General features: G+C 39.1%; 1 protein-coding gene across 2 annotated transcripts; it reads right to left on the minus strand.

The window, feature by feature from the left end:
* Positions 1–67: 67 nt before the first annotated feature.
* Positions 68–19,783, minus strand: aff1 (AF4/FMR2 family, member 1). 2 transcript variants are annotated; one of them, XM_073477748.1, is made up of 19 exons: positions 19,593–19,783; positions 15,672–15,795; positions 13,670–14,491; positions 10,453–10,494; positions 9,827–9,913; positions 9,627–9,660; positions 8,495–8,552; positions 8,213–8,354; positions 7,120–8,112; positions 6,944–7,032; positions 6,627–6,852; positions 6,420–6,511; positions 5,884–5,947; positions 5,642–5,778; positions 5,344–5,415; positions 4,394–4,487; positions 4,198–4,241; positions 3,873–4,108; positions 68–2,647 (listed from the first exon to the last, which is right to left on the minus strand). In XM_073477748.1, the coding sequence occupies exons 1-19, from the start codon at positions 19,643–19,645 to the stop codon at positions 2,523–2,525; spliced, it is 3,534 nt and encodes a 1,177-aa protein (XP_073333849.1). In that variant the 5' UTR covers positions 19,646–19,783; the 3' UTR covers positions 68–2,522. The 2 variants fall into 2 exon arrangements, with proteins under 2 accessions (XP_073333849.1, XP_073333848.1); XM_073477747.1 differs by having other exon boundaries at positions 6,420–6,514.
* Between the last annotated feature and the right edge of the window lie 275 nt (positions 19,784–20,058).

The raw sequence follows: 20,058 nt of genomic DNA on the forward strand, positions 1-20,058 counted from the left end.
AGAAATGTTCATGAATCGTGTAATTTTCTTACTTTGAGAAAAAAAAAAGGATTAAACAACAATAAACTCATTTCCAGTGTTTATTCATTTCTGTACACTGCAACACAAATTCTTTACATATTTCACAAAAGGAAAAAAAAAAACATCCTTCAAATGTTTCCAGTAAATAATTATTTGGACAAGAAGTGTAAACTTATGCAGAGAAATTCATAGAGGAGGCACCAACAATTAAAGATGATGGAAATAAAGCCACAGGTTGGAAAGGACAACAACTGAAGATGCATGATTTCTGAATGTTGAATGCCAAAATGACAGTTTAGACATCCGTGTTAAGAAACTAAAGATCAAGTCTTTAACAGCCTGTACATAAAAATATTCCCAAACAGTCATGGCACCAGTGTTCTTGCTCCATACTTAAAAAAATATCATCATTTGTGTGTGAAAATAAAGTTAGGAACACTTTGTGATCCTTGTTTAGCCCTTTTATCATGTAACTGCACAGACACACCAACTGAATCAACAAGGGAAACATTTCAAAAACCCACAAATGCTAATCTAAAGCAATGTTTCTTTTTACTATTTCCGACTGATTCTTTTTGTGTCCCCGTGTGTATCAATAAGAAGCTGTGACGTCAACACCTCACTAAAGCCAACAAAACTTGTGCGTTATTGCTTAGAATCAAAGTTACAATAAACAAGACGAGCACAGTCCTGCTGGTCTTTGGGAACGTGGTCTTTTGTCCAAAAACACACTGAAATTAACTACAAATACTCAAAAAAGTGCATTCTTTACTAAGCTATAGTTTGGCCGTTTATTCTACTACCACAGATCTAGTAAACATTTTGCAACTCAACATTTGCTACTCAACAAAAGTGTGGGGAACACAGAGGAAAGCAGCTTACTGGTGCAAAAACAAATAAAGGGAACACTACTGTCGTTTCATGACTGTGGTCGTTCCACTATACTTAAAAAGTAACTCAAACCGATGGCCAATGTGAACCACGACATCCACCAGAAAGTCAGTGATGTCATTATTATTGTCATCATCATTATTCCCCATTTTTTTGTTCTCGCGGGAAGTCAAGACAAGAAACCTCTATAAGTAAGATGAATAATTTACTTTCCATTAGGAGGCAGAAGAGCTATTTTTTCAACAGGATGACGAGAATAAAAATCCAGCAAACGAGTCGCTGCTTGTCAAGCGCATCACCTCTGCCACGACCCTGAGCTGCAACCATCATAACAAAAGCATGTGATAATCCAATAATCAATTTCCAATCACCATTCGCTCAGATTCAGACAAGAACAGACAGGTGAGACCTAAGACGAAATGGTTATGCCTTGAAATGACACAATGACATAAAAGACTGCAACCAACAGCTTCTACGCAGTCTGAAAGTGCCTCCCTGTCTTATTATTATTCAAACATGATTTGTGATTCGAACGTGTCCAGATTTTTCCCAATAATTTAACCTACATTCAACATGTATTTTAACCAGTGCGGACAGTTTGGCACATGTTTTTTTTAATTAATCCTTTTAAATGCACACATTTTTGCACAAGAAGTGTGTTTCAATCCAACCAGAACTTTAAATCTGGCAACAATCAGTTGAAAAACTGAAGGGATCGACTGAAATGAATAAACTGAATGCTGATCTGGTTTTTACTGTTTCTAAGCTTTTTATGGCAGCAACAAGTTTCCCATATTCGCCTGATCTCTACTTCCTAAAAAGTAAAAATGAGATGCTGTCAGGTGTACAAAAAGCACAAGAAATTACCTCATCCCCGTGTGAAATGCACACCTGAATTATCATGGGTGAGTTGTGGAAGAAACACAGTGCAGAATTTAAAAAATACAAAATCCCTGAATCCAAATCAAACCAAGATTTCAGACAGAAACAGGGGAAAAAAATGACTTTCTTTTCAAGAGAAATTAAATAAAATCAAATAGAAAAAATGTTGTAGTGACAATTCTAAACATGATACTTAAAGAGGTGTTTAACAGCTCATAACTGTAACAATAACAAAAGTTGTGATAATAAATAAGATCTGTGTCAGCACTTGCTCCACAACCACGTGTATAAAATCATAGAGCCACTGAAAGGTACTTTCAGTTTTAATTGACATTTGTACTTTCATCCAATTTGGTTAAGGTCACTCCTGAATAAAGCCCTGATTCCCAAATGCTTCATGATGTCAGCTGACAGAAGAACAGGAAGGTACAAAGCAGGTGCAAATCATAAAATATGTGGATTACAACAGATGTAAGTAACCAAAGCTCATAAAAAGTGCCAGAGAGAGAGAGAGAAACATCAACGTGGACATGAGAAAAAAAAAATAAAAAAAGTGCAATAATCAGTGTGGTGTCCTCGAGAACATGAGCGACATCCTCGTCTACCTTTTTCATGAGATGAGATAACGTCCATATGAAGTGAAGATAAAGACGACTGTCACAAGCCTGAGGGGCAGCTCAGGGGTGAGAGGCAGCTTGGAGGGTTTGCAGACAGCAGCAGGTTGTTGGTCACTTCACCTTTTGGCTGTCCATCCTCAGCCAGTGGACACCCTGTCTCGTATAACGGACCATAGAGCTCATACTCGACATCAGGCTCAGTGGGCCCATAACGGTGTCCAGCTCTGTCAGCATGCCTGGAACATACAGAAATATTGTGAAAAATGTCAATCAGTTATGTCCTCAAAGGTTTTGTTCATTTAAGATATTCAGGTTACTGTCATACAGGAGTAAAAACAGAAAATATTCACATTTAAGAAGCTGGAATCAGAATTTTTAACTTATTTTTTTAATGAAAATAGTTTGGTGATATATTTTACAGTATAACTCAAACAGATGTGTGTAATGTGTCCTGTTCAAGGTTTTGTCTTTCAAAATTAAGAACTGCAAGTCAAAACATTTCCTGCAGTGAGGAATTTTTAGGAGGAATTAATTAATTAATTTGGCAGGAGAATCTCCTGGAGTTTTGTACATCTTGTGTGACGCAGAGTGAAAAAGAAATCTTAAGGACAAAAAAAATAAATTCAGGGGATTTCTTTTTTTTTCATTTTTGAAACCTGCTGAAAAAATGTGGCTGTTCTTTTAGGGGTGGGGTAAAAAAAAATAAAAAAATTCTGGCCTGCAAAACAAAAAAAAGTCTTTTGATATTTTTTCTTCTCCTGTTTTTTTTTTTTAAATTTGGCATTTTTTTGTTTTTTGGGGGGGTCGGGTTAAAAAAAATGTGGCCAGAGAAACAAAACAAAACAAAAAATCAAAAAAAATTTCGCTGTAAATTTATATATATTTTTTCTTTCTCTTTATTTTTCTTGTGTGAAGCCGCGTGAAAAAAAATCTTATTAATAAATAAATGAAAATCTCAGTTTTGTATTGCCAAGGAAGAAAAAAAAATCATGTAGGGAACAAAAAAAATTTGGTGACAAAAAAATCAAAATTTGGCAAGAAATTTGTTTTGGTTGGGGGTTGTTGAAACATTTTGGAGTAGTATTGGAGTAAGTATTGGAAAAAAAATGATTTTAACACACAGACATCTTTATTTGACCCAAGGCCTTAACCATGTCTGCCCCCCCCACCCCCTCTTCCCCGGAAAAAAATCTAAATTTGAAAACTGATTTCCTGCCATTCTAAATTAAAATATATAAAAATTCACTAACACATGGGATACTTTTTATTTTTTACCATAATGTCTGATAGTGCATTGTATTACATTGCTCTATTTTATTTTGTTTCATTGTACGTCATGGCAGAGATTAGGGATAAATAAAGTACAACTAACCATAATCACATTGAAGCGCTTCGATCCACAGAAAGGTCTGTGCCACGCAATTTCAGTAGAAACAGGTAACTTATTCCATCCATTCTTACCGCTGCCTTTGTGTGCCAGCTCCTCTGCCTGCTCCCAGATATCATTAGCGCTCAAGAATAATGTAGTGATGTTGACGTAGCTGAACGCCACTTGCTCAATGGCCCGTGGAACCACCACGGTGCCGCTGCTGCTGACGGGGTCCACGACCAACACGCTGCCACTGTGGCTGGAGCCAGGACCTGAGCTGGTGGACGTGCTGGCTGGAGATGGCATCGGGGACGGGGTGTCTGCGACTCTAAAGGGAGACGGATAAAAAGATTTTTGACGCGCTGCACCTATGACAGCTTAGTGCAATATGTCCAACATGCAGACTAGAGGACTTACTTTGACGATAAGGCAGAGGAATCGTGTGTTTTCTGAGCAGAGTTCTGAAAGACATTAAATTTAATTTAATTCGCAAAACAAAAAAATTGTATGTGCTGTATCGTAGAAAGTATTGTAACTTATGGATCTATGCAGAGGTGCTACTTTTCTGCCTCAGTATACATTTTTTGTTAACTTATAATACATTAATACTCACATTGAAATGATCAGTGAGGGTCTTTGAATACTTGAGTGCACTTTTTTGTTTGTGGCGAAACATGGCCATATGCAGGAGAGACTGGCACTTCAAACTACAAGAAACAAATGTTACTTATTAAAGAAAACAACAACAAAATTCAGTTGTTATCTACTCACCCCCCATGCAGATGGTTAAGTCATGTAAAGTTTCATAGTACACAAAACATTTGTGGAGCTTACAGGCAAACAGTGTTGCAGCAAATAACGTCTTTTCAAATCAATTTTGGATCTCAGGGCTTCGGAGACTTGGACTACACTGGACCAGCTGTTCGGAGCCATTTTATGTATTTAAAAAAAAAATGTTTGTATACGTTTTAAAATAAGTCCCCATCTACTTCAGTTGTTTATCAACAACATGAAACACTGTTTTGCTGTGAAGCTACAGAAATGTTTTGTGGACTACGAAACTTCCCCCGGACTTTCCATCGATATGAGGTTGAGTAGAATAATTACAGAATTTTCATATTCGCATGAATTTATCATGTAACATTCAGGTTATTTTGTTTGTCGACATTAAATTGAGAAAATCGATTAGAATAAATTGCCCATCTAAAACAAATTCTACATATTTACAGAGTTATCAACAATAAGTTGCTGTTGTTTCTAATCATTTTTCAACTTTTCAATATTAAATTTGAACAGTACTACAGTAAAGACAATGGAGATAAATCAACATTTCTCTGAATGAGAATTCATTGCTGCAGAGAACCAAAACATAGATGCTTGTAAGCTTAAAAACACGCACACACACGCACGCACGCACACACACACACACACACACACACACACGCACACACACGCACGCACACACAAAAATCTATCTAAAACAGGAAGTAAACTATAACCAGTAATGTTGTTAACATTCTGATGTGTGGAGAAACAACACATTAAGTATCATCTACACCTTACCATAAAGCTAAAAAGTCCTTTTCTGAGGGTGGAGCAGAGGGGTCCACTGTGTTTTTAAGTTTCAGTACAAACCTGTGAGAGTGGAGAATGTGCAGTAAAACTAATGAATGAATCAAATTCAGTTATGGAGCCAAAACTTTAATTCTAGCTTTGATATAAAGAACATTTAAATATCTGTGACCGTGACAGGGTGGAAGAGTCGACCCTGCACTCTATGGCTTTGTAAACATGCAATTTAACATTTACAAAAAAAAGCTTCTGATAGCGCAGATTATGAGTTATAACAAAGAGTTCGTACTTGAGCAGTTCAACGGTCTCTGCAAACATCGTGTAGGAAGACATGGAAATCTGTGGATCTTTTTCCATAGCAATGCCACTTTCAACGAAGTACATGGCCGCATCCAGGTAGTTAAACGCTTTATTGAATTTATCTGACTACAGAGACAGAAAGAGAGATGAAAAAACACAGTCTGGTTATAAGTTATTGGTACTAGTAGGTTGACTGCAGTCACTTTAGTAAATGAACAAACCAAAACGTACCTCTGCATCAGCTTTGTGCTTCAGTTTTTTGGCCTCCTTTATGTAATGCTTCACTGGATACTGCCTACAGGTTAAAGAAGCTTTATTATAGCAGTAACAGTTCATAACACAGTAAAAGTTGTCATCAGTGATACAAAATAAGAGTACTTTTCTAAATTAGGTTAAGTTAAATCGGATGTGTGTAAATACTACAAAATTCCAAACTAAAATACAACAGGGAGATGAGATTACCACCATTTATTTATCCTTCATTTGTGCAGGAAGACCTTATGATATGTGAATACTTGTATACGATTCTTTGATTGATTGTTTTCACTTAAAAAGATGTGTCCCATCTGTGATACAGTAAAAATATTTGCTTCCTCACAAATGTAAGGTTAAAGTGATTCCAGTATGTTTAAGGGCAATTTCAGTTTTTATTTTAAAGTTTGAAGAATATTTTGATGATTATCGGGATAATATCAGGAATCGTACTTGTTGGACAATATAATCATGACACGAGTTCACTCAAAAATGAAGTTTCGAAGGATTTTTACCTGTCCTCAATTATGAGCAACGGTCTGTTGGTCAAAGCCTCCTTGGTGGGCTGTGAAGCTGATGGGACGGCGAAGGTTCTCTTTGGGGGCTTCTGCTTGGATTGCAGGGCAGACATTTAATTAAAATGTGAACTTTGCTTCTATTCAGAAAAGAAGCAGTGCACTAATTTAATATTAATTAGCGTTGATCTTATATCCTGCAGTCACCTTTTCAGAGTGTGGGTGCTCTGTGTGCTTTCCGCTGCTCCTCTTGCACTTGCCAGAGTCTTTGCTGGTTGAAGCCTCCTTACTGGCCTCCTGTGTCTCCGCAGAACTGCGTTTGTTTGGCTTTGAGTCTTTAGTGTCTTTGGGTGTCGGAGGCTGCTGCTGCGAAGGAACAGGATTTTTCTTGGGCTTCTTTCGTTCCCGGTCCTCTTTTGAATTCTTGGAACTTCTGTGGGTGATAAGATAAGAGAGCGTGTGTGATCTGAGTGAGGTGACAACGAAGATAACATCTCATTTAAACAATGTTAAATGTGACCTACTCCAGTTTGACAGAAGCTTGACTTGATGAGGTATTCGTGTTTTCCAGCCTCGGTTTCTTCTTGGGAATAGTTTTATTGTCTACCTCAACCTAGAAGACAACAAATCACACATTAAAGTAAAAAAAGACTCATTTTATACATGTATGCTAACTAGAACAGCCCTTCATATTTCTCACATTTTGAGGTATACTCTTTTTGCTGGTTTTGGTGAGTTTGTGGGTTGTAGGAGCATCACTGCCCCCTCCATCTTGCTCTCTGACCAGTGCTGTTCTCTTTGCATCACCGGGTTTCTCCTGGCGGTTGCCGGAGGTCTGCGGGACTCTTGAGAGCAGACTTAGATCAATCTTCACCAGCAGGGATCTAGGAGGCCTATGGGAGTCTCGAGAACTCTTGGCTGTATGCCCGGTCTTCCCCAGGCGCTTGTGGGTTGTTTTGGTGCTCTTCTCTGACTTTGGTTTGCTACAACTAAATCTGACTGACGGTGCAGGAGACAGCTGGTCAGGCTGAGCAGGAGTTTGGGTGGGGCAGGAGCAGGGGTTCGGATATCGCACACCACAGGCTGGACATGAACCGTACAGAACGAGCGGGACGTCAGGCTCCGAGCCAGCCTTCCGCTTGTCAAGTGTTGTGTGTTTAGAAGTCCTCTTACTGTCTCTTTTAGCGTCAATGCTGTCCTTGCTTTTCTTGCTATGTCCTGTTTTCGTCTTTACCTTGGGTCTGTCTGTGAAACACGGGTCTGTGGGTCGTGTCGCTACGACTTCCTCACACTTCACAATGAGAGCTGCATCAGCGCGATCTGGGCAACCAGCATTTGCTGATACTGAGGAGTACGTGCATGAACCTTTCCTGCTACAGCTGTTTACATCAGCAGGGGGGGATTTTTGGCTTCTTTGCTGGTTAAAGGTGTCCTGAGGGTTTTCACTGTACTGCTGGGGTTTTCCAAGGCTATCAGTGAACGCTTTCTGGTGAGAAGAAAGCTGAGGTTTAGACTCCCTGCTGGGGTCGACCACCTCTACACTGGAGCGCTTGGAGCTCTGAGTCGGCGGTGGATGTTTGTGAGTGGGGCTCTCAGAGGCACCGCTTCGACCTTCGGTGCCGGAGTTCTGCTGGCTGGACCTGATCCAGTTCCCCAACTGCCAATCAACATGGGTCACCACTGGAGCATCAGGCTACAAAAGACACAAACATTGTGAGCAAGAAACAGCTCAGAGAATGTTTAGATTTATGCGTCCTTCATTTAATATACAAACAGGGCAAGCAGCATATTACCTCGGTTTTAACTGAGCTGCTCACTGGGTGTTGAGGTGGCTCCTCTGTGGTGCTTTCACTGTCCGACTCTGATCTTGAGCTACTCTCTGAGTCGCTGGAGCTGGCAGACTCGACCCCTCTGGAATGTACTGCTTCAAATGATCTACAGCACGCACACAGAACACAACAATAATATGAGACAGCTGTTATAATTTAATAACAAATATTATGGCCCATGTGCCCAACTGCATGTCATATTTTGAAATTATGGCACAAAAACTGTCCTTTTGAAAAGTCACTTACGATGAGGTGCTCTGCTGGAGGAGCTGGGATGGATCTGCAGGACATGAGTCATAGTTTTCTGGTGAGAAAAGACAGGGAAAACAAACGTCAAACAAAGAAACAACACAAGTGGATGTCATTGTTAAAAAAAACAAACACAGATGTGAAATTGACTCCAGTGCACTACAGTTTAGACTACCAAAAACATCCCAGATTATAAACTTGATAACCACTTGAAAGACCAGACCTTTAAAATACTACTACATCTGAAGGGCTGTTTGCTTCCTGTTAAGTTCAACATTATACAAGCACATGCTTTTCAACATTTGATAGTAAAAATCTATTTCAACATAAAATCGAATGCATCATACAGATTATGCACGGCTTCATCTCCAGGAGCACAGATTAAATGGCTATTTTTATTTAACCTTATTAAGTTAGTAGAGTTCTGAATCAATAATGATACCCACATGATTCATCAGACGGGTGTCTCATTTCTACAATCCTGTGGGTTTGCATTCTTTGACAATCGTTCAGCGTCACAACAACCTGTTCCTAAAATGTTTTGTTAGCATTTTCCAAATTCCACACATTCCTAAAATCCACAACTGCTGCCAAAACGTGTTTCTCTTGCCTGATGTGATCTTAAAATTAAATATAAAACGCATCCAGTCGTGGCTGCATTGGCTGGTAATGTTTTCACCTTGTGAGTCTGTATGTGTCATCATGGCTAATGTGGTCCTGGAGGCAACTCTTATAGTGTGATAATAGTTTTGTGACAGATCACGCCTCTCTTTTACACGACTGCCTCTTTCTCTTAGTGGAGGCTAATTTGAGATTAAATTGTAGGGTTGTTTGTCTCCTCCGGTATTTTGTGGTAAATCCACAGAACTGGGCAGCTGGGTTGTACAAGTTTCCATAGAAACATAGAAGAAAATGAGAGGAGAGGAGAGGAGAGGAGAGGAGAGGAGAGGAGAGGAGAGGAGAGGAGAGGAGAGGAGAGGAGAGGAGAGGAGAGAAAAAACGAAGAAGAGAAGAGACACAACACACTTACTCTTTAATGACACAATATTATAATTTCTACCTTACTATTTCTTATCATCATTTTCATCTTGTTCTGTGCCTGAATTGCACTAATTTCCTCATTACTCACTTTGTCCTGGACATGAAGAGACATGCTCTGCTTCCTGTTAAGACAGAGAGAAAAAAATAAAATAAAATCACGCACCTGAGAGTAGTGAGACACAAAAGGCCATGAGCTGCAAGGATGCAGGATTATACTGACTCATGGTCCATGCCAATGGGCATAAAATCAAGACAGATTTCAATATTTCTCAACCTTTAAGCACTTACCTTGGCTGGGAACGGGGACATGGAGGGTTCACCTGTGCTAGGTGTGCATATAGCTGTCAGGAGAGGGGGACACCAGCGGGTCATTTCCTGTAGAGGGGCATAAATAGAGACAGACATGTCAGGAGTCGATCAACATAGCCCAGCTACAAAACAGGAATCACTCTATATAAAGTAAACATCAACATAGGATTCATTCTTCAGTGTAGGCCAGTAGCACATGCTGATCTTTTTGAGCTCTGTGAAGCTGTGAGGTGAGAGAACAATTGAAAATAAACAGAAATGTAGTGATAAAGAAATACTGTAGATCCAGAACAGAGGAATGTTGCAAGACAGCTAAAGAAAAGTGTATCTGCAGTTATCAAACTTTGTATGGTTGTTGAGCAACTAGTGTGTTTGCTCTTCTATGGTTAAAAATGTAACACGAGCACAGTCAACTTGTGTGTAATACATTTTGTAAGAATCCCCATGAACAATCAGACAGCATGACTTGTGCACCTACATTTGTTGAGATATCAGAGCTGTTAAGCAGTTTGCTGCTATTTATGCACAAGTGGTTTAGAACTCAAATGTTAGATGTAAATTAGCCAATGTGAACTATAAATAAGAATTAAAACGGCTGTACTTACCCTCAAGATGTCCTCAACACACTGAGCTTCATTTGTCCTTGTCTGTAGAAAGAAAATGAGTCATTGTGAGTTTACAAAAAGACCTAGAAAACCTGTGGGCAATTATAACACAAACATAAAAAGGTTTGTTTAGGGGCTAAGGTTTTACAGAGCAAAGCATTTATGGTATCTGACAGGAAAGACTTAAGTTAACTTATGGGTTAGGTTTATGTATTGCCATGCATGATTCCAGTGTGAAACTATCTTTGACTATTTTTTACAGAGGAGTACAGAGGACTGATAGAGAGGTGCAACACATAGTGCAACGACAATCACCTGAAGTTCAATATCAGCAAGACCAATGAGCGTATGGTGGACTACAATGTCTCATATATAATATAACATTTCTATACAGCTACAAGTTACAAACTCAAGGAGGGCACCTTAGATTACCGTCACCAATTCAGCATCCAACCAAAAGTGAATTATAGTCATGATCTCCCCTCTGAGTGATATCGCGTTGAATAATGGCCAGAAACGTGTTTTTGCAGGATATTATGATTTGAAAAAGTAAAGAAAAGCAGCAAATCCTTAAATTAAAAGGAAACTTTTTTGCTTGAAAAATGACTAAAACAATTGATTATTGAAATAGCTGCCAATTAATTTGCATTCGATCTATTAATTGACCAATCTTTGCAGCTTTAGCCTACTGATACTACATCACCACTAGATGAGTGAAGAAATACCTGTCAGGCAGCAACACAGGCCAACCCAGACATCAAATAAATAATGTGTGTGGGTGTGTGTGTGTGTGTGGGAGAGAGTGTGTATGTGTGTGTGTGTGTGTGTGTGTGTGAGAGAGTGAGTGAGTCAACAGGCTGTATTTCAGTTTGTTTTCAGGCCTGTCTTTCAGTTTTTTATTGTGAATGGACAGTGTTTGAGATAAGGTCTGAGTGAATGGGCCTCCAGACCAATAGAGTTGGTGACAAAGCTCATTTTTTGTTCGGCTGAGCCCAAGGGTGAAGTTATCGGAGGCAGCTGAGCACAAACACACACATGCACACGCACACACACACACAAACCACAGGCTTTTTGCACACACCATGCTATGCACCTGAGTAAGACATGATACCACATGTTTGAATTCTGTCACACTGGGTATTGATATCGACTACAAGCAGCACAAAACAACCATTCCCAAAAGGACTAGTCACTTCTAACTTTTTGTTTTCTTAAATGTCATTGTGTTTTCTTGATATTGTGTTTTATGTTCACATGGTGGTGTGTACCAAACAATTGTTCCCTTACATCAAGGGACTTTGTAGGGCGGGGCACCTCTGCCATCGCTTTATGTATAATGGTGTGTGATGATTGTACTTATCAAAAAATTGTTATTTCGATAATACCTGAATCAATTGTTCAGGCCTATTTTGCACTTGGGTTGCAATGTTATGAAATTTTCAAGGTATGATAACTGTCTCAGAAAATATCAAGGTTTCGCTGTATCACAATATATGGAATTACACATTTCTTTGTCTTCTTAGTGGTATTAATATTATGTTGCAATAACCCTCCATGGAATGGAAAAAGAGGGGTTTGTTTTGGTATATCATTTCACAAAATATGTCCTGACATGAAACTTGATATAAACTTGAAACATGTATTTTAATTAGCCATTTTTTCATTATTTTTTATTTGTTAGGGAGGTTTTATTTTCATATATGGTTTACTTTTAGAAAAGCAATTTTTAGGAACTCTTATTTTGTACCATTTGGTTATATTTATTTCCTTCATCTAAACCGCACCCATTCGCCCTTTTGTTTTGTAGTTTGCCTCACTTAATTTTATTCGTAACAAAGTCTGGCCTCAATGTTAATAAATAACTATTTTTACCAACAACATCTGATTTTATGTGGCTTCCCTTTACCCTGGGCTGGGCTGGAACAAAACCCGAGGGACATTTCTGATTATACCGTCTTATATATGGCTTGTTGCAGATGTTGAATTTAATTGTGGAGTGGAGGGTTGGTGAGAAATAGTCGAATGAGTAACTACCAAACTATCTTGCACTGGACAAGTCCCAGCAGAGAGAACAGCGGCACATTCAGCACTGCTGTGCTGCGGCAGGAGGGTGAGGGGGAGGTGTGGAGCGCTGCAGGTGCAAGGGTTGTGTGTGTGTTTATGTGAGACAAAGAACAGATGAATGAGTCGAACTGGAGTTCAGCCAAACTCTCCAAAACAAAGCAAGTCTTACCTGAGCGCCTGAACAGTCAAGCAAGAAAAATCAACACAACTGAGGGACTTTAGAGAACATCCTGAGCTCAGCAGACACTCAATCCGCTTAGTCCACAGTACAGTATATTCAAAGCCCAGACAACAGTGCTGAGAAACAATAAGAAGGACTTTACTCCTCTTATCTTCTCCCCCACAGTCTGCAGAAGCACCAAACATGAGATTCGGGGGCATATGATATTGCAAGACACTCATGTTTTATGATGTACAATATCTATATTACTAGAGAGGGAGATATTCTCACTAAGCAGGAAATCAATCATATACTACTAAAACTAAATTACTATTAGATGCTACCTTAAGGTTCAACAGTGTCCTATTGTAAAATAAGGTGATTGTATTTGTTTACACAGAGCCAGAGTAAAACTTGAACTTCAAGGTTCTTATACACTTAATTTTGATTATATACATAACAATAATAAACTTAATTCCATAAACAAAACAATTAAAAAAAATGTTTTAATGACATTATAGTTACATTGTCAGGTATAACTTGATTACATTTTGATTTCTGTGGCTGTGTCGATTTTTTAAGTATGCCTTGCAATATTTTGAACGATTGATTTTGAAGTAATCCAGAGTGATGCACAGGGAACAGTCTACTGCTCTACATCGAGAAAACCAAGGGGCTAATTGCGTATTTTTGAAAAAAGGAGGCAAAGACACAGATGCCTGTGAAGCTGGGGTGGAGTAGGTGACAAGTTTTGGTAATCACACGTTGCCAACACCAACACCCACGCCAGCTACAGTCTGTCCACCCTGCTGCCATCTGGCAAAAGATACAGAAGTATCTGCTGCCGTACCACCAGACTACGGAGCAGCTCATTTCCTCAGGCTGTGAGACTCCTCAGTTTATCCTCCACAAGCCACTGTATAAAAGTGTTTGTTATTTTTCTTATGTAGCATTAAGGGACTTACAATCATAAATCACAGACATTACACTCACCTCTAAAAACTGTGGCAGTATCTTTGCTTTGCCCAGGTCAGATTTGTTGATTAATTCCGGTAGAGGCACGTATGGCTCTGGTGAAGGCTTCAGCTCTGGTGACTCGCTGACCACCTGGTCCTGACCATCCATGGGTCGCACATATGCTGTTGGCTTCTGGGTCATGACTACGTTGGGCTGCTTAGACAGGAGTGAAGGGAACGTCTGGGAAGGTAGTGCGTTACCCTTGTTGGCTTGAGACAGAGGTGTATCTTTGGGGGACTGTTTTAGGTTAAATGTGGAAACATCCATGTTGCCTGTGCACTCGGAGGGGTGATCTGTGGAGCCTTGAAGCTGATGTCTATCCAAGGTGTCCTTAGTGTCCATGTCAGTGTTATCTTGGTCACTGGAACATAAGAAGGGTAGTGGTGGCTTCACATCAGGAGCCTGACAAGACATTTCCTGGGTAAGGCTGACACGCTCCCTGAGATCTGCTTCACTTTTCTTTTGGTGATGTGCTGAGTGGCTGAGCTGACTGCGGTTCAAAGATGAATTCCCATAGTGGTTAGGAGAAGAAGAGGTGTTAGACGTCCTCAGGTGCTGAGAGGAGTATCCACTACTAGACGGGGCTTTCTGACTCTGAGTCGACATGTAATGGACCAGGTTATGGAATGGCGGTTTGGTTGGTTTATCCGTGTTAGGCTGACCCTGATCCGACTGTGAGAAGGTCACATAAGAAGGAATGGGTAAAGGCTCAGTGGCAAAGGGATGGGGATTATTTACATCTTCATAACTGCCCAACATCCTCTTGATTCGATTGGAAAGCTCATCCCCTTTGTTTGTCTACAAAAAGAAGGTGTAAACAGTTATGTTAACAGAGGACAAATAACCTTAATCTAATAAACATAATTACATTTAACTAAATGTCTTGATCCCTTGGTTGTTTAATCCCCAAAGGAATATACATCACACTGCTGATAACAGCCCAATAAATTTAGCCAAATTTAAAGCAACAACACTCAAGCATCAAACCCTCATTGATGTTTTCTTCCCTTTCAATTCGTCCTTTGCCAGAAATACTGGTTTAATATTTGAAATCTTAATAAATTGTTAACTTGTCTGACTGCTGGTGATACATTAATGGCAGAATCCTTATTTTGTCCTGCCAATATTTACAGTTTCAGTCTAAATAACTCACTAAAATCTCTCCAAACAGTGTGCTTTGACTGTCCAGACGTGAGTTAGAAAAGAGAAGAAGTAAGAAAAAGGTTGATACTTTCATTTAAGTCACCTTTAATTATTATCATCATGTGCTCACAGCAATTGCACTTGCAGTAATTGAGCTTTAGGAGCACCAGCGAGTGATTCACTGGCCTTCTTGTCTCACAGGCTACGTACAGGCTGTCCCATCTTATTTACTGTATGGAGGCTGTTAGGGCCATTTGTAGCCTCAGGGGAAGAGTACAGACACTACTCAAGGCTGAAAATAATCCTGACATCTGCTCTGCATGTTTTCCCAATAAAAAAAAAATTTAATTTTTTTTTTTTTTTTACAGTTAATATTCTCTGCACAAGATGCAGAAAGTGACAATAAATCACAGATTAAAACAATTATCATATTCTCCATCAAGGAAACCAAAGTGATTAGAGGAGCAGAGTTAGAAATAATGCATTATTACATATTAATGCAACAATTTATATGGCGTTTTCTTTACTATCATTATTTTTGATAGTACAAAAACCAATTTCATCAAAGTCCAATTTTTGCTAAAAAAAGATGTAAATTTGTATAAATGCAATTTTTCTTTTGGGGGTTAAAGAACATCTGAACGACCTGAAATTAATCTTACACTTTACACGCATATTGTGCTTTAAATGCAACACTTAAGATAAGAAGTTGAAAATAAGCATCTTTTATAACAAGGACATTAGAGGTCCTGTTAGAGTCTGCACTGCTGTTCACATGCGAATAGGTCAACAATTTGTCTGAACTAGTCCGCCAAGAACCTAATGTGGTATTTACCTTGTATGGTTTGCCAAAAAGTGGTACATTCTCAGGGTTAAGTTCTTTGGCTTGTTGGCTTGTTTCTTGGTTCCTCTGTTCCCATGCTCGGAGACGAAGAAGGTTCCTTTCTTCATTGTGTACACTGTAAATTAAACATTGCAAAAGAAAGACAGATCTTAAAATTAGCATTGCATTTACAAGTGCATCAATTCAACATCAACACTAAATACAATTACCCAGTTAGATGCCACAGGTAAATATTCAGTAAGTGCTTTATATATTAAAACTTGAATCCAACCACCAACTTGAGGACATACTCCACAACTCAATGACTCAGATTGTAAAACAGTTTGTTCTTTACATATTGTATCGGAGATTTTCTACGATTCTAAACGCTTCGAACACCCAGAACAATGAATGTGTCTGATCAGTTTTAGCTAAAGAGAGCAGAAAATTTAGAGACTGAAAATTTATGGCATCTTATCACAGACTTATCTCCCCTGGGGGCAGAGCAGCAGTCTAATGGGGGAAGACAGTACCCCTCATATGGACAGAAAAGTGCAATTAGGCTCACAGACGCCTTGAGGATTCACTGCAAAACTCACATCTGTTCTCACTAGTCCCTAAAGATGGCGTGAAGCCCATGCAGACATCAAATGGATGATTACAACTACTGGCCTTGATATGATGCCAATGGCAGAAAGAGCTGCTTTGCTATACTATATTACATTGTGGAACAACAACAGGCCACATGGGATCAGATCTGTGTAATACTTTCAATATATCTAAGTGTGCTGAACATTTATCAACATTTAGAAATTTCATAGTTTTCTTCCAAAAATACAGTGTTTATCATCCTCAGCAACCCCAGTGGGACGCTTCCATGGCAACAGGTGGAGCAGCACAGATTTGGGATTAAGCCAAACAGATGAGCACTCACTCATTAATTTCACAGAGAGACTGGCCAAAATAACTGGTGGGACCTAGATCAGAACTAGCGAGGGTCAAAGCAACGGCATACTGTGGTTGTATTAAATGTACAAAATGTAGATTTTTTTTTGCTGATTGTGCATGTTGAGGAAGCAGCACAAGCACCTTTCAAAAGCTGCTGAGAACAACATCAGAGGTTTAATTATTGATGCGACTGGAACATAAACTGTTCAGGATAGACACTCAGGGATGTAATGTTAATGGGTCTAATTATTTAGCATGAGTTACATCTGAACAAATACTGTAGTGATATCACATACATGTTTTCTTTTCCTGGTTTAGAAGGCTGCATTACAGTGACATGATATTTTCTCAACTTACCTGACTATGAATTATTGTTTTAGTATTTTGTGTAATTAGCAATAGTCATTTCTACAATGTTGATGCAGTAGCGATATCAAGGTATTTGGGGAAATGTATTTTCATGTTTGATTTTGTCGTCCAGTCCAAGCATTTTTGAAGGGCTCTATATGTTGTGTATTCAAATATAGCCTAAAAATATGACAAAAGTATTTAAATATTGCCATATTGCTCAGCTCAAGTATTTTAACTGTCTGTTAGTTTCCTGTCTTTAAAACAAATTATAATTTGCAGTTTACTGTGCCCTCAGTGCAAAACCTTCAGCCCTCAGTGCAAAACCTTCCACCAAGGGCGTATGAGCAAAATTTGAGTGTACCAATTTACCAATCACAGATGATAAATACCAGAAATTGATCAAATGTTCAATAAAAAGGTGAAATAACTACCTGACTAAGAAAAAGAAGCTCTGAATCTGAAAGAAAAAAAATTAAAAAATGGGCAAAAAGCATTTTTTCCTTCATTTTGACTTTGCTGCACCATGTAGCTTTGTACCACTTGGTTTCTAAATAAAGTAAAAAGTTGCTTTTATGTTAGGGTCCTCATTCATACTCAAAAATGGGTCTATGAGAACATATCAAATTGTTTTTTGCAACTTTCAGTACAATGAAGCGCAACAAATGTGAGAAAAGGAACTCAAGACACAAAGAACTTACTTTTTACTATCCAAACTCAAGGGAACACAATGTTATAAATAAAATGTTAAGCCTCCCACACAGTTCCACATCACAGGGAGGATGTGAGAGTTCCTGGTTCAGTATCTCCTCTGAGCCAAACACATAAACCCCGAGGGCCACGACAGACTGAGAGACAATCTGGTAGTGAGTGACGAATTTTAGGGTTCCATAGCGTGATTTAAAGGAGACATATTGTGCTTTTTTTATTTTTTTATTTTCAGGCTCATAATTTTATTTTGGGTTACTACTAGAATAGGTTTAAATGCTTTAATGCTCAAAAAACACTTCAGTTTTCTCATACTGTCCAGGGCTGCAGCACTGTATTCCCCCTCTGTCCAAAACGCTCTGTTTGAGCTCCTGTCTCTTTGCGGCCCCTCCTCCCGAACAACAAGTCTGCTGTTATTGGTCAGCTCACACACGTCTGAGCCAGCACCGCTAACAACAACAGAGCAGCTTCACTAAATTAAGTCTTATTTGCCAAACTAGCTGCTAGACATGTATTATGCAAATGTGTGACAAGGTGACATAGTGTGATGTCAAGAAGTAACGGTATTAAAGGCGCCACAACTGATGAGGCGTTTCAGGGGCAGTGTTTTGTGTGGGAGAGAGGAGCTACTGTTGGTGCGGTCTTGAGGCTTTTCAACTTTCAAGACCTATTACATGCACAAGAACCTATACAAAACAATGAAGCAAGGAGAAAAACTGACAAAGCATAACAAGTCTACTTTAAATGTATAAATGTAGGAAAATTCAAAGCTTTTGACCAGCTGCAATGATGCTAGATTAGGCAATAGACAGACAATTAACCATTTTGAAAAAACGATTGATCAATCAGTGCCAAACATTATAGATCAAGGTTTTCAATTGTATGACAGTGATCTTAGGGTTAAATCCGCTGTTTAAAGGAGCACCATGTAGTTTTGGGGAAGAAATTTTGACCCTTTTTTTATGCCTAAACAAACTAAATTAACAAACTCTCAAGTCATTTTTATGAGTGAGTAAACTGAATAAACAAACTGACCTTAAAAAAGGGACAACACAATTTCTTTTTACTTTGTTTATATGTGGCGGACACTGCCACCTTTCTATCTTCAAAACAGTGTTCTGGGGACCTTATTTTCCTCTGAGAACAGCTTGTTTATTCAGTTAAGGAAAAAAATAAATATTTCTGAGTTCGTATTATTACCTCATTAATATTGTAAAAAAACAAAAAAATCTGAGTTTGAATTTCTTCTCCAAAAACAGCATAGTGTCCCTTTAACTGTAGAGTCTACAAGAAAGTTGATGACTATATCATTATATTGGTAAATAAAAACAACACAACAGTTATTATAAATTGAAAGGAAAACATTTGCATTTCTCTTCTGCTCAGATTATCACAGCCCAAGTTTTATGTTGATGTTACTGTGTGGTTGAATCTGGTTGCCCTGTGTGTTTTGGGTGATTTTTGAGGAATATACAGTTAAAAAGACATTAATCCGCTGTCGTCCAACTTGTTATGCATGATCCAAGTAAGTCAAACACGACGTACGAGGCTTTAAAACTAAAACATGTACGCTACACAGCTTGTATAAACACAGCAGCCTTTGACCAGCTGGGTAAAAAAAAATCACATCAGCCTGCTCTTTCCAGCTGATTCCACCTCCTCCTCGAACTGCTTATCAAGCTAAAAAAAAACCCTGCATGTCACTTTTAACACCGACTACAGAAAGTCACCACACCCACACCGCCTTCCTCCCGATTACTTTCACGGAGTTTTTAAACGCAAAACTTTTACTTTAAAAGACGTGTCAAGTGCGAGGCTTGCGAGCTTGGCTAACCGTGTCTTTTTGCTAATTAACATTGAAGTCGGGGGGCTGCGGAGCTAGCGCCCCAGCAGCTAGCAGGCAGCTAGCCGCCGCTGTGTCTGCCTTACCTCGGCTGAGATGCCATGGTGCGCCTCTCACAACAACCAAAGTTGGTTGTCATGTGTTTCTGACAGTCCTCACCACGGTGTCCTCCTCGCTCGGTCACATTGCGTATCGCTGGAGGTAATTAGTTAATTGAAACGGCTGTCAGGCCGCCGTTGTTTAATACGATAGTTGTCTGCTAACCGTCCGTGTTTGGGTTGTCCACTCTCGCTGCCTGCTGGACTGTTCTACTCTCTTCTACCCGGGGACCGAGCTCTGCTTTATAAACTCAACGCGCTGCAAACACCTATAAAAACACCTATAAAGCAGCTGTGTTATTATTCTAAGCGTAAGTACAACGTAAATATAACAAAGGAGTCAATTAAGAGCTATTTTATTCGCAGTTTATTCTTCGCTTATCCAGTTTGCCCAAACTTTGCACTGTTACCCCTGCGTGGCAGACATGGTACAGTCATCTGTGTTCAGTGTTAT

This window comes from Pagrus major, chromosome 12 (assembly GCF_040436345.1).
Source record: "Pagrus major chromosome 12, Pma_NU_1.0".
NCBI lineage: Eukaryota > Metazoa > Chordata > Actinopteri > Spariformes > Sparidae > Pagrus > Pagrus major.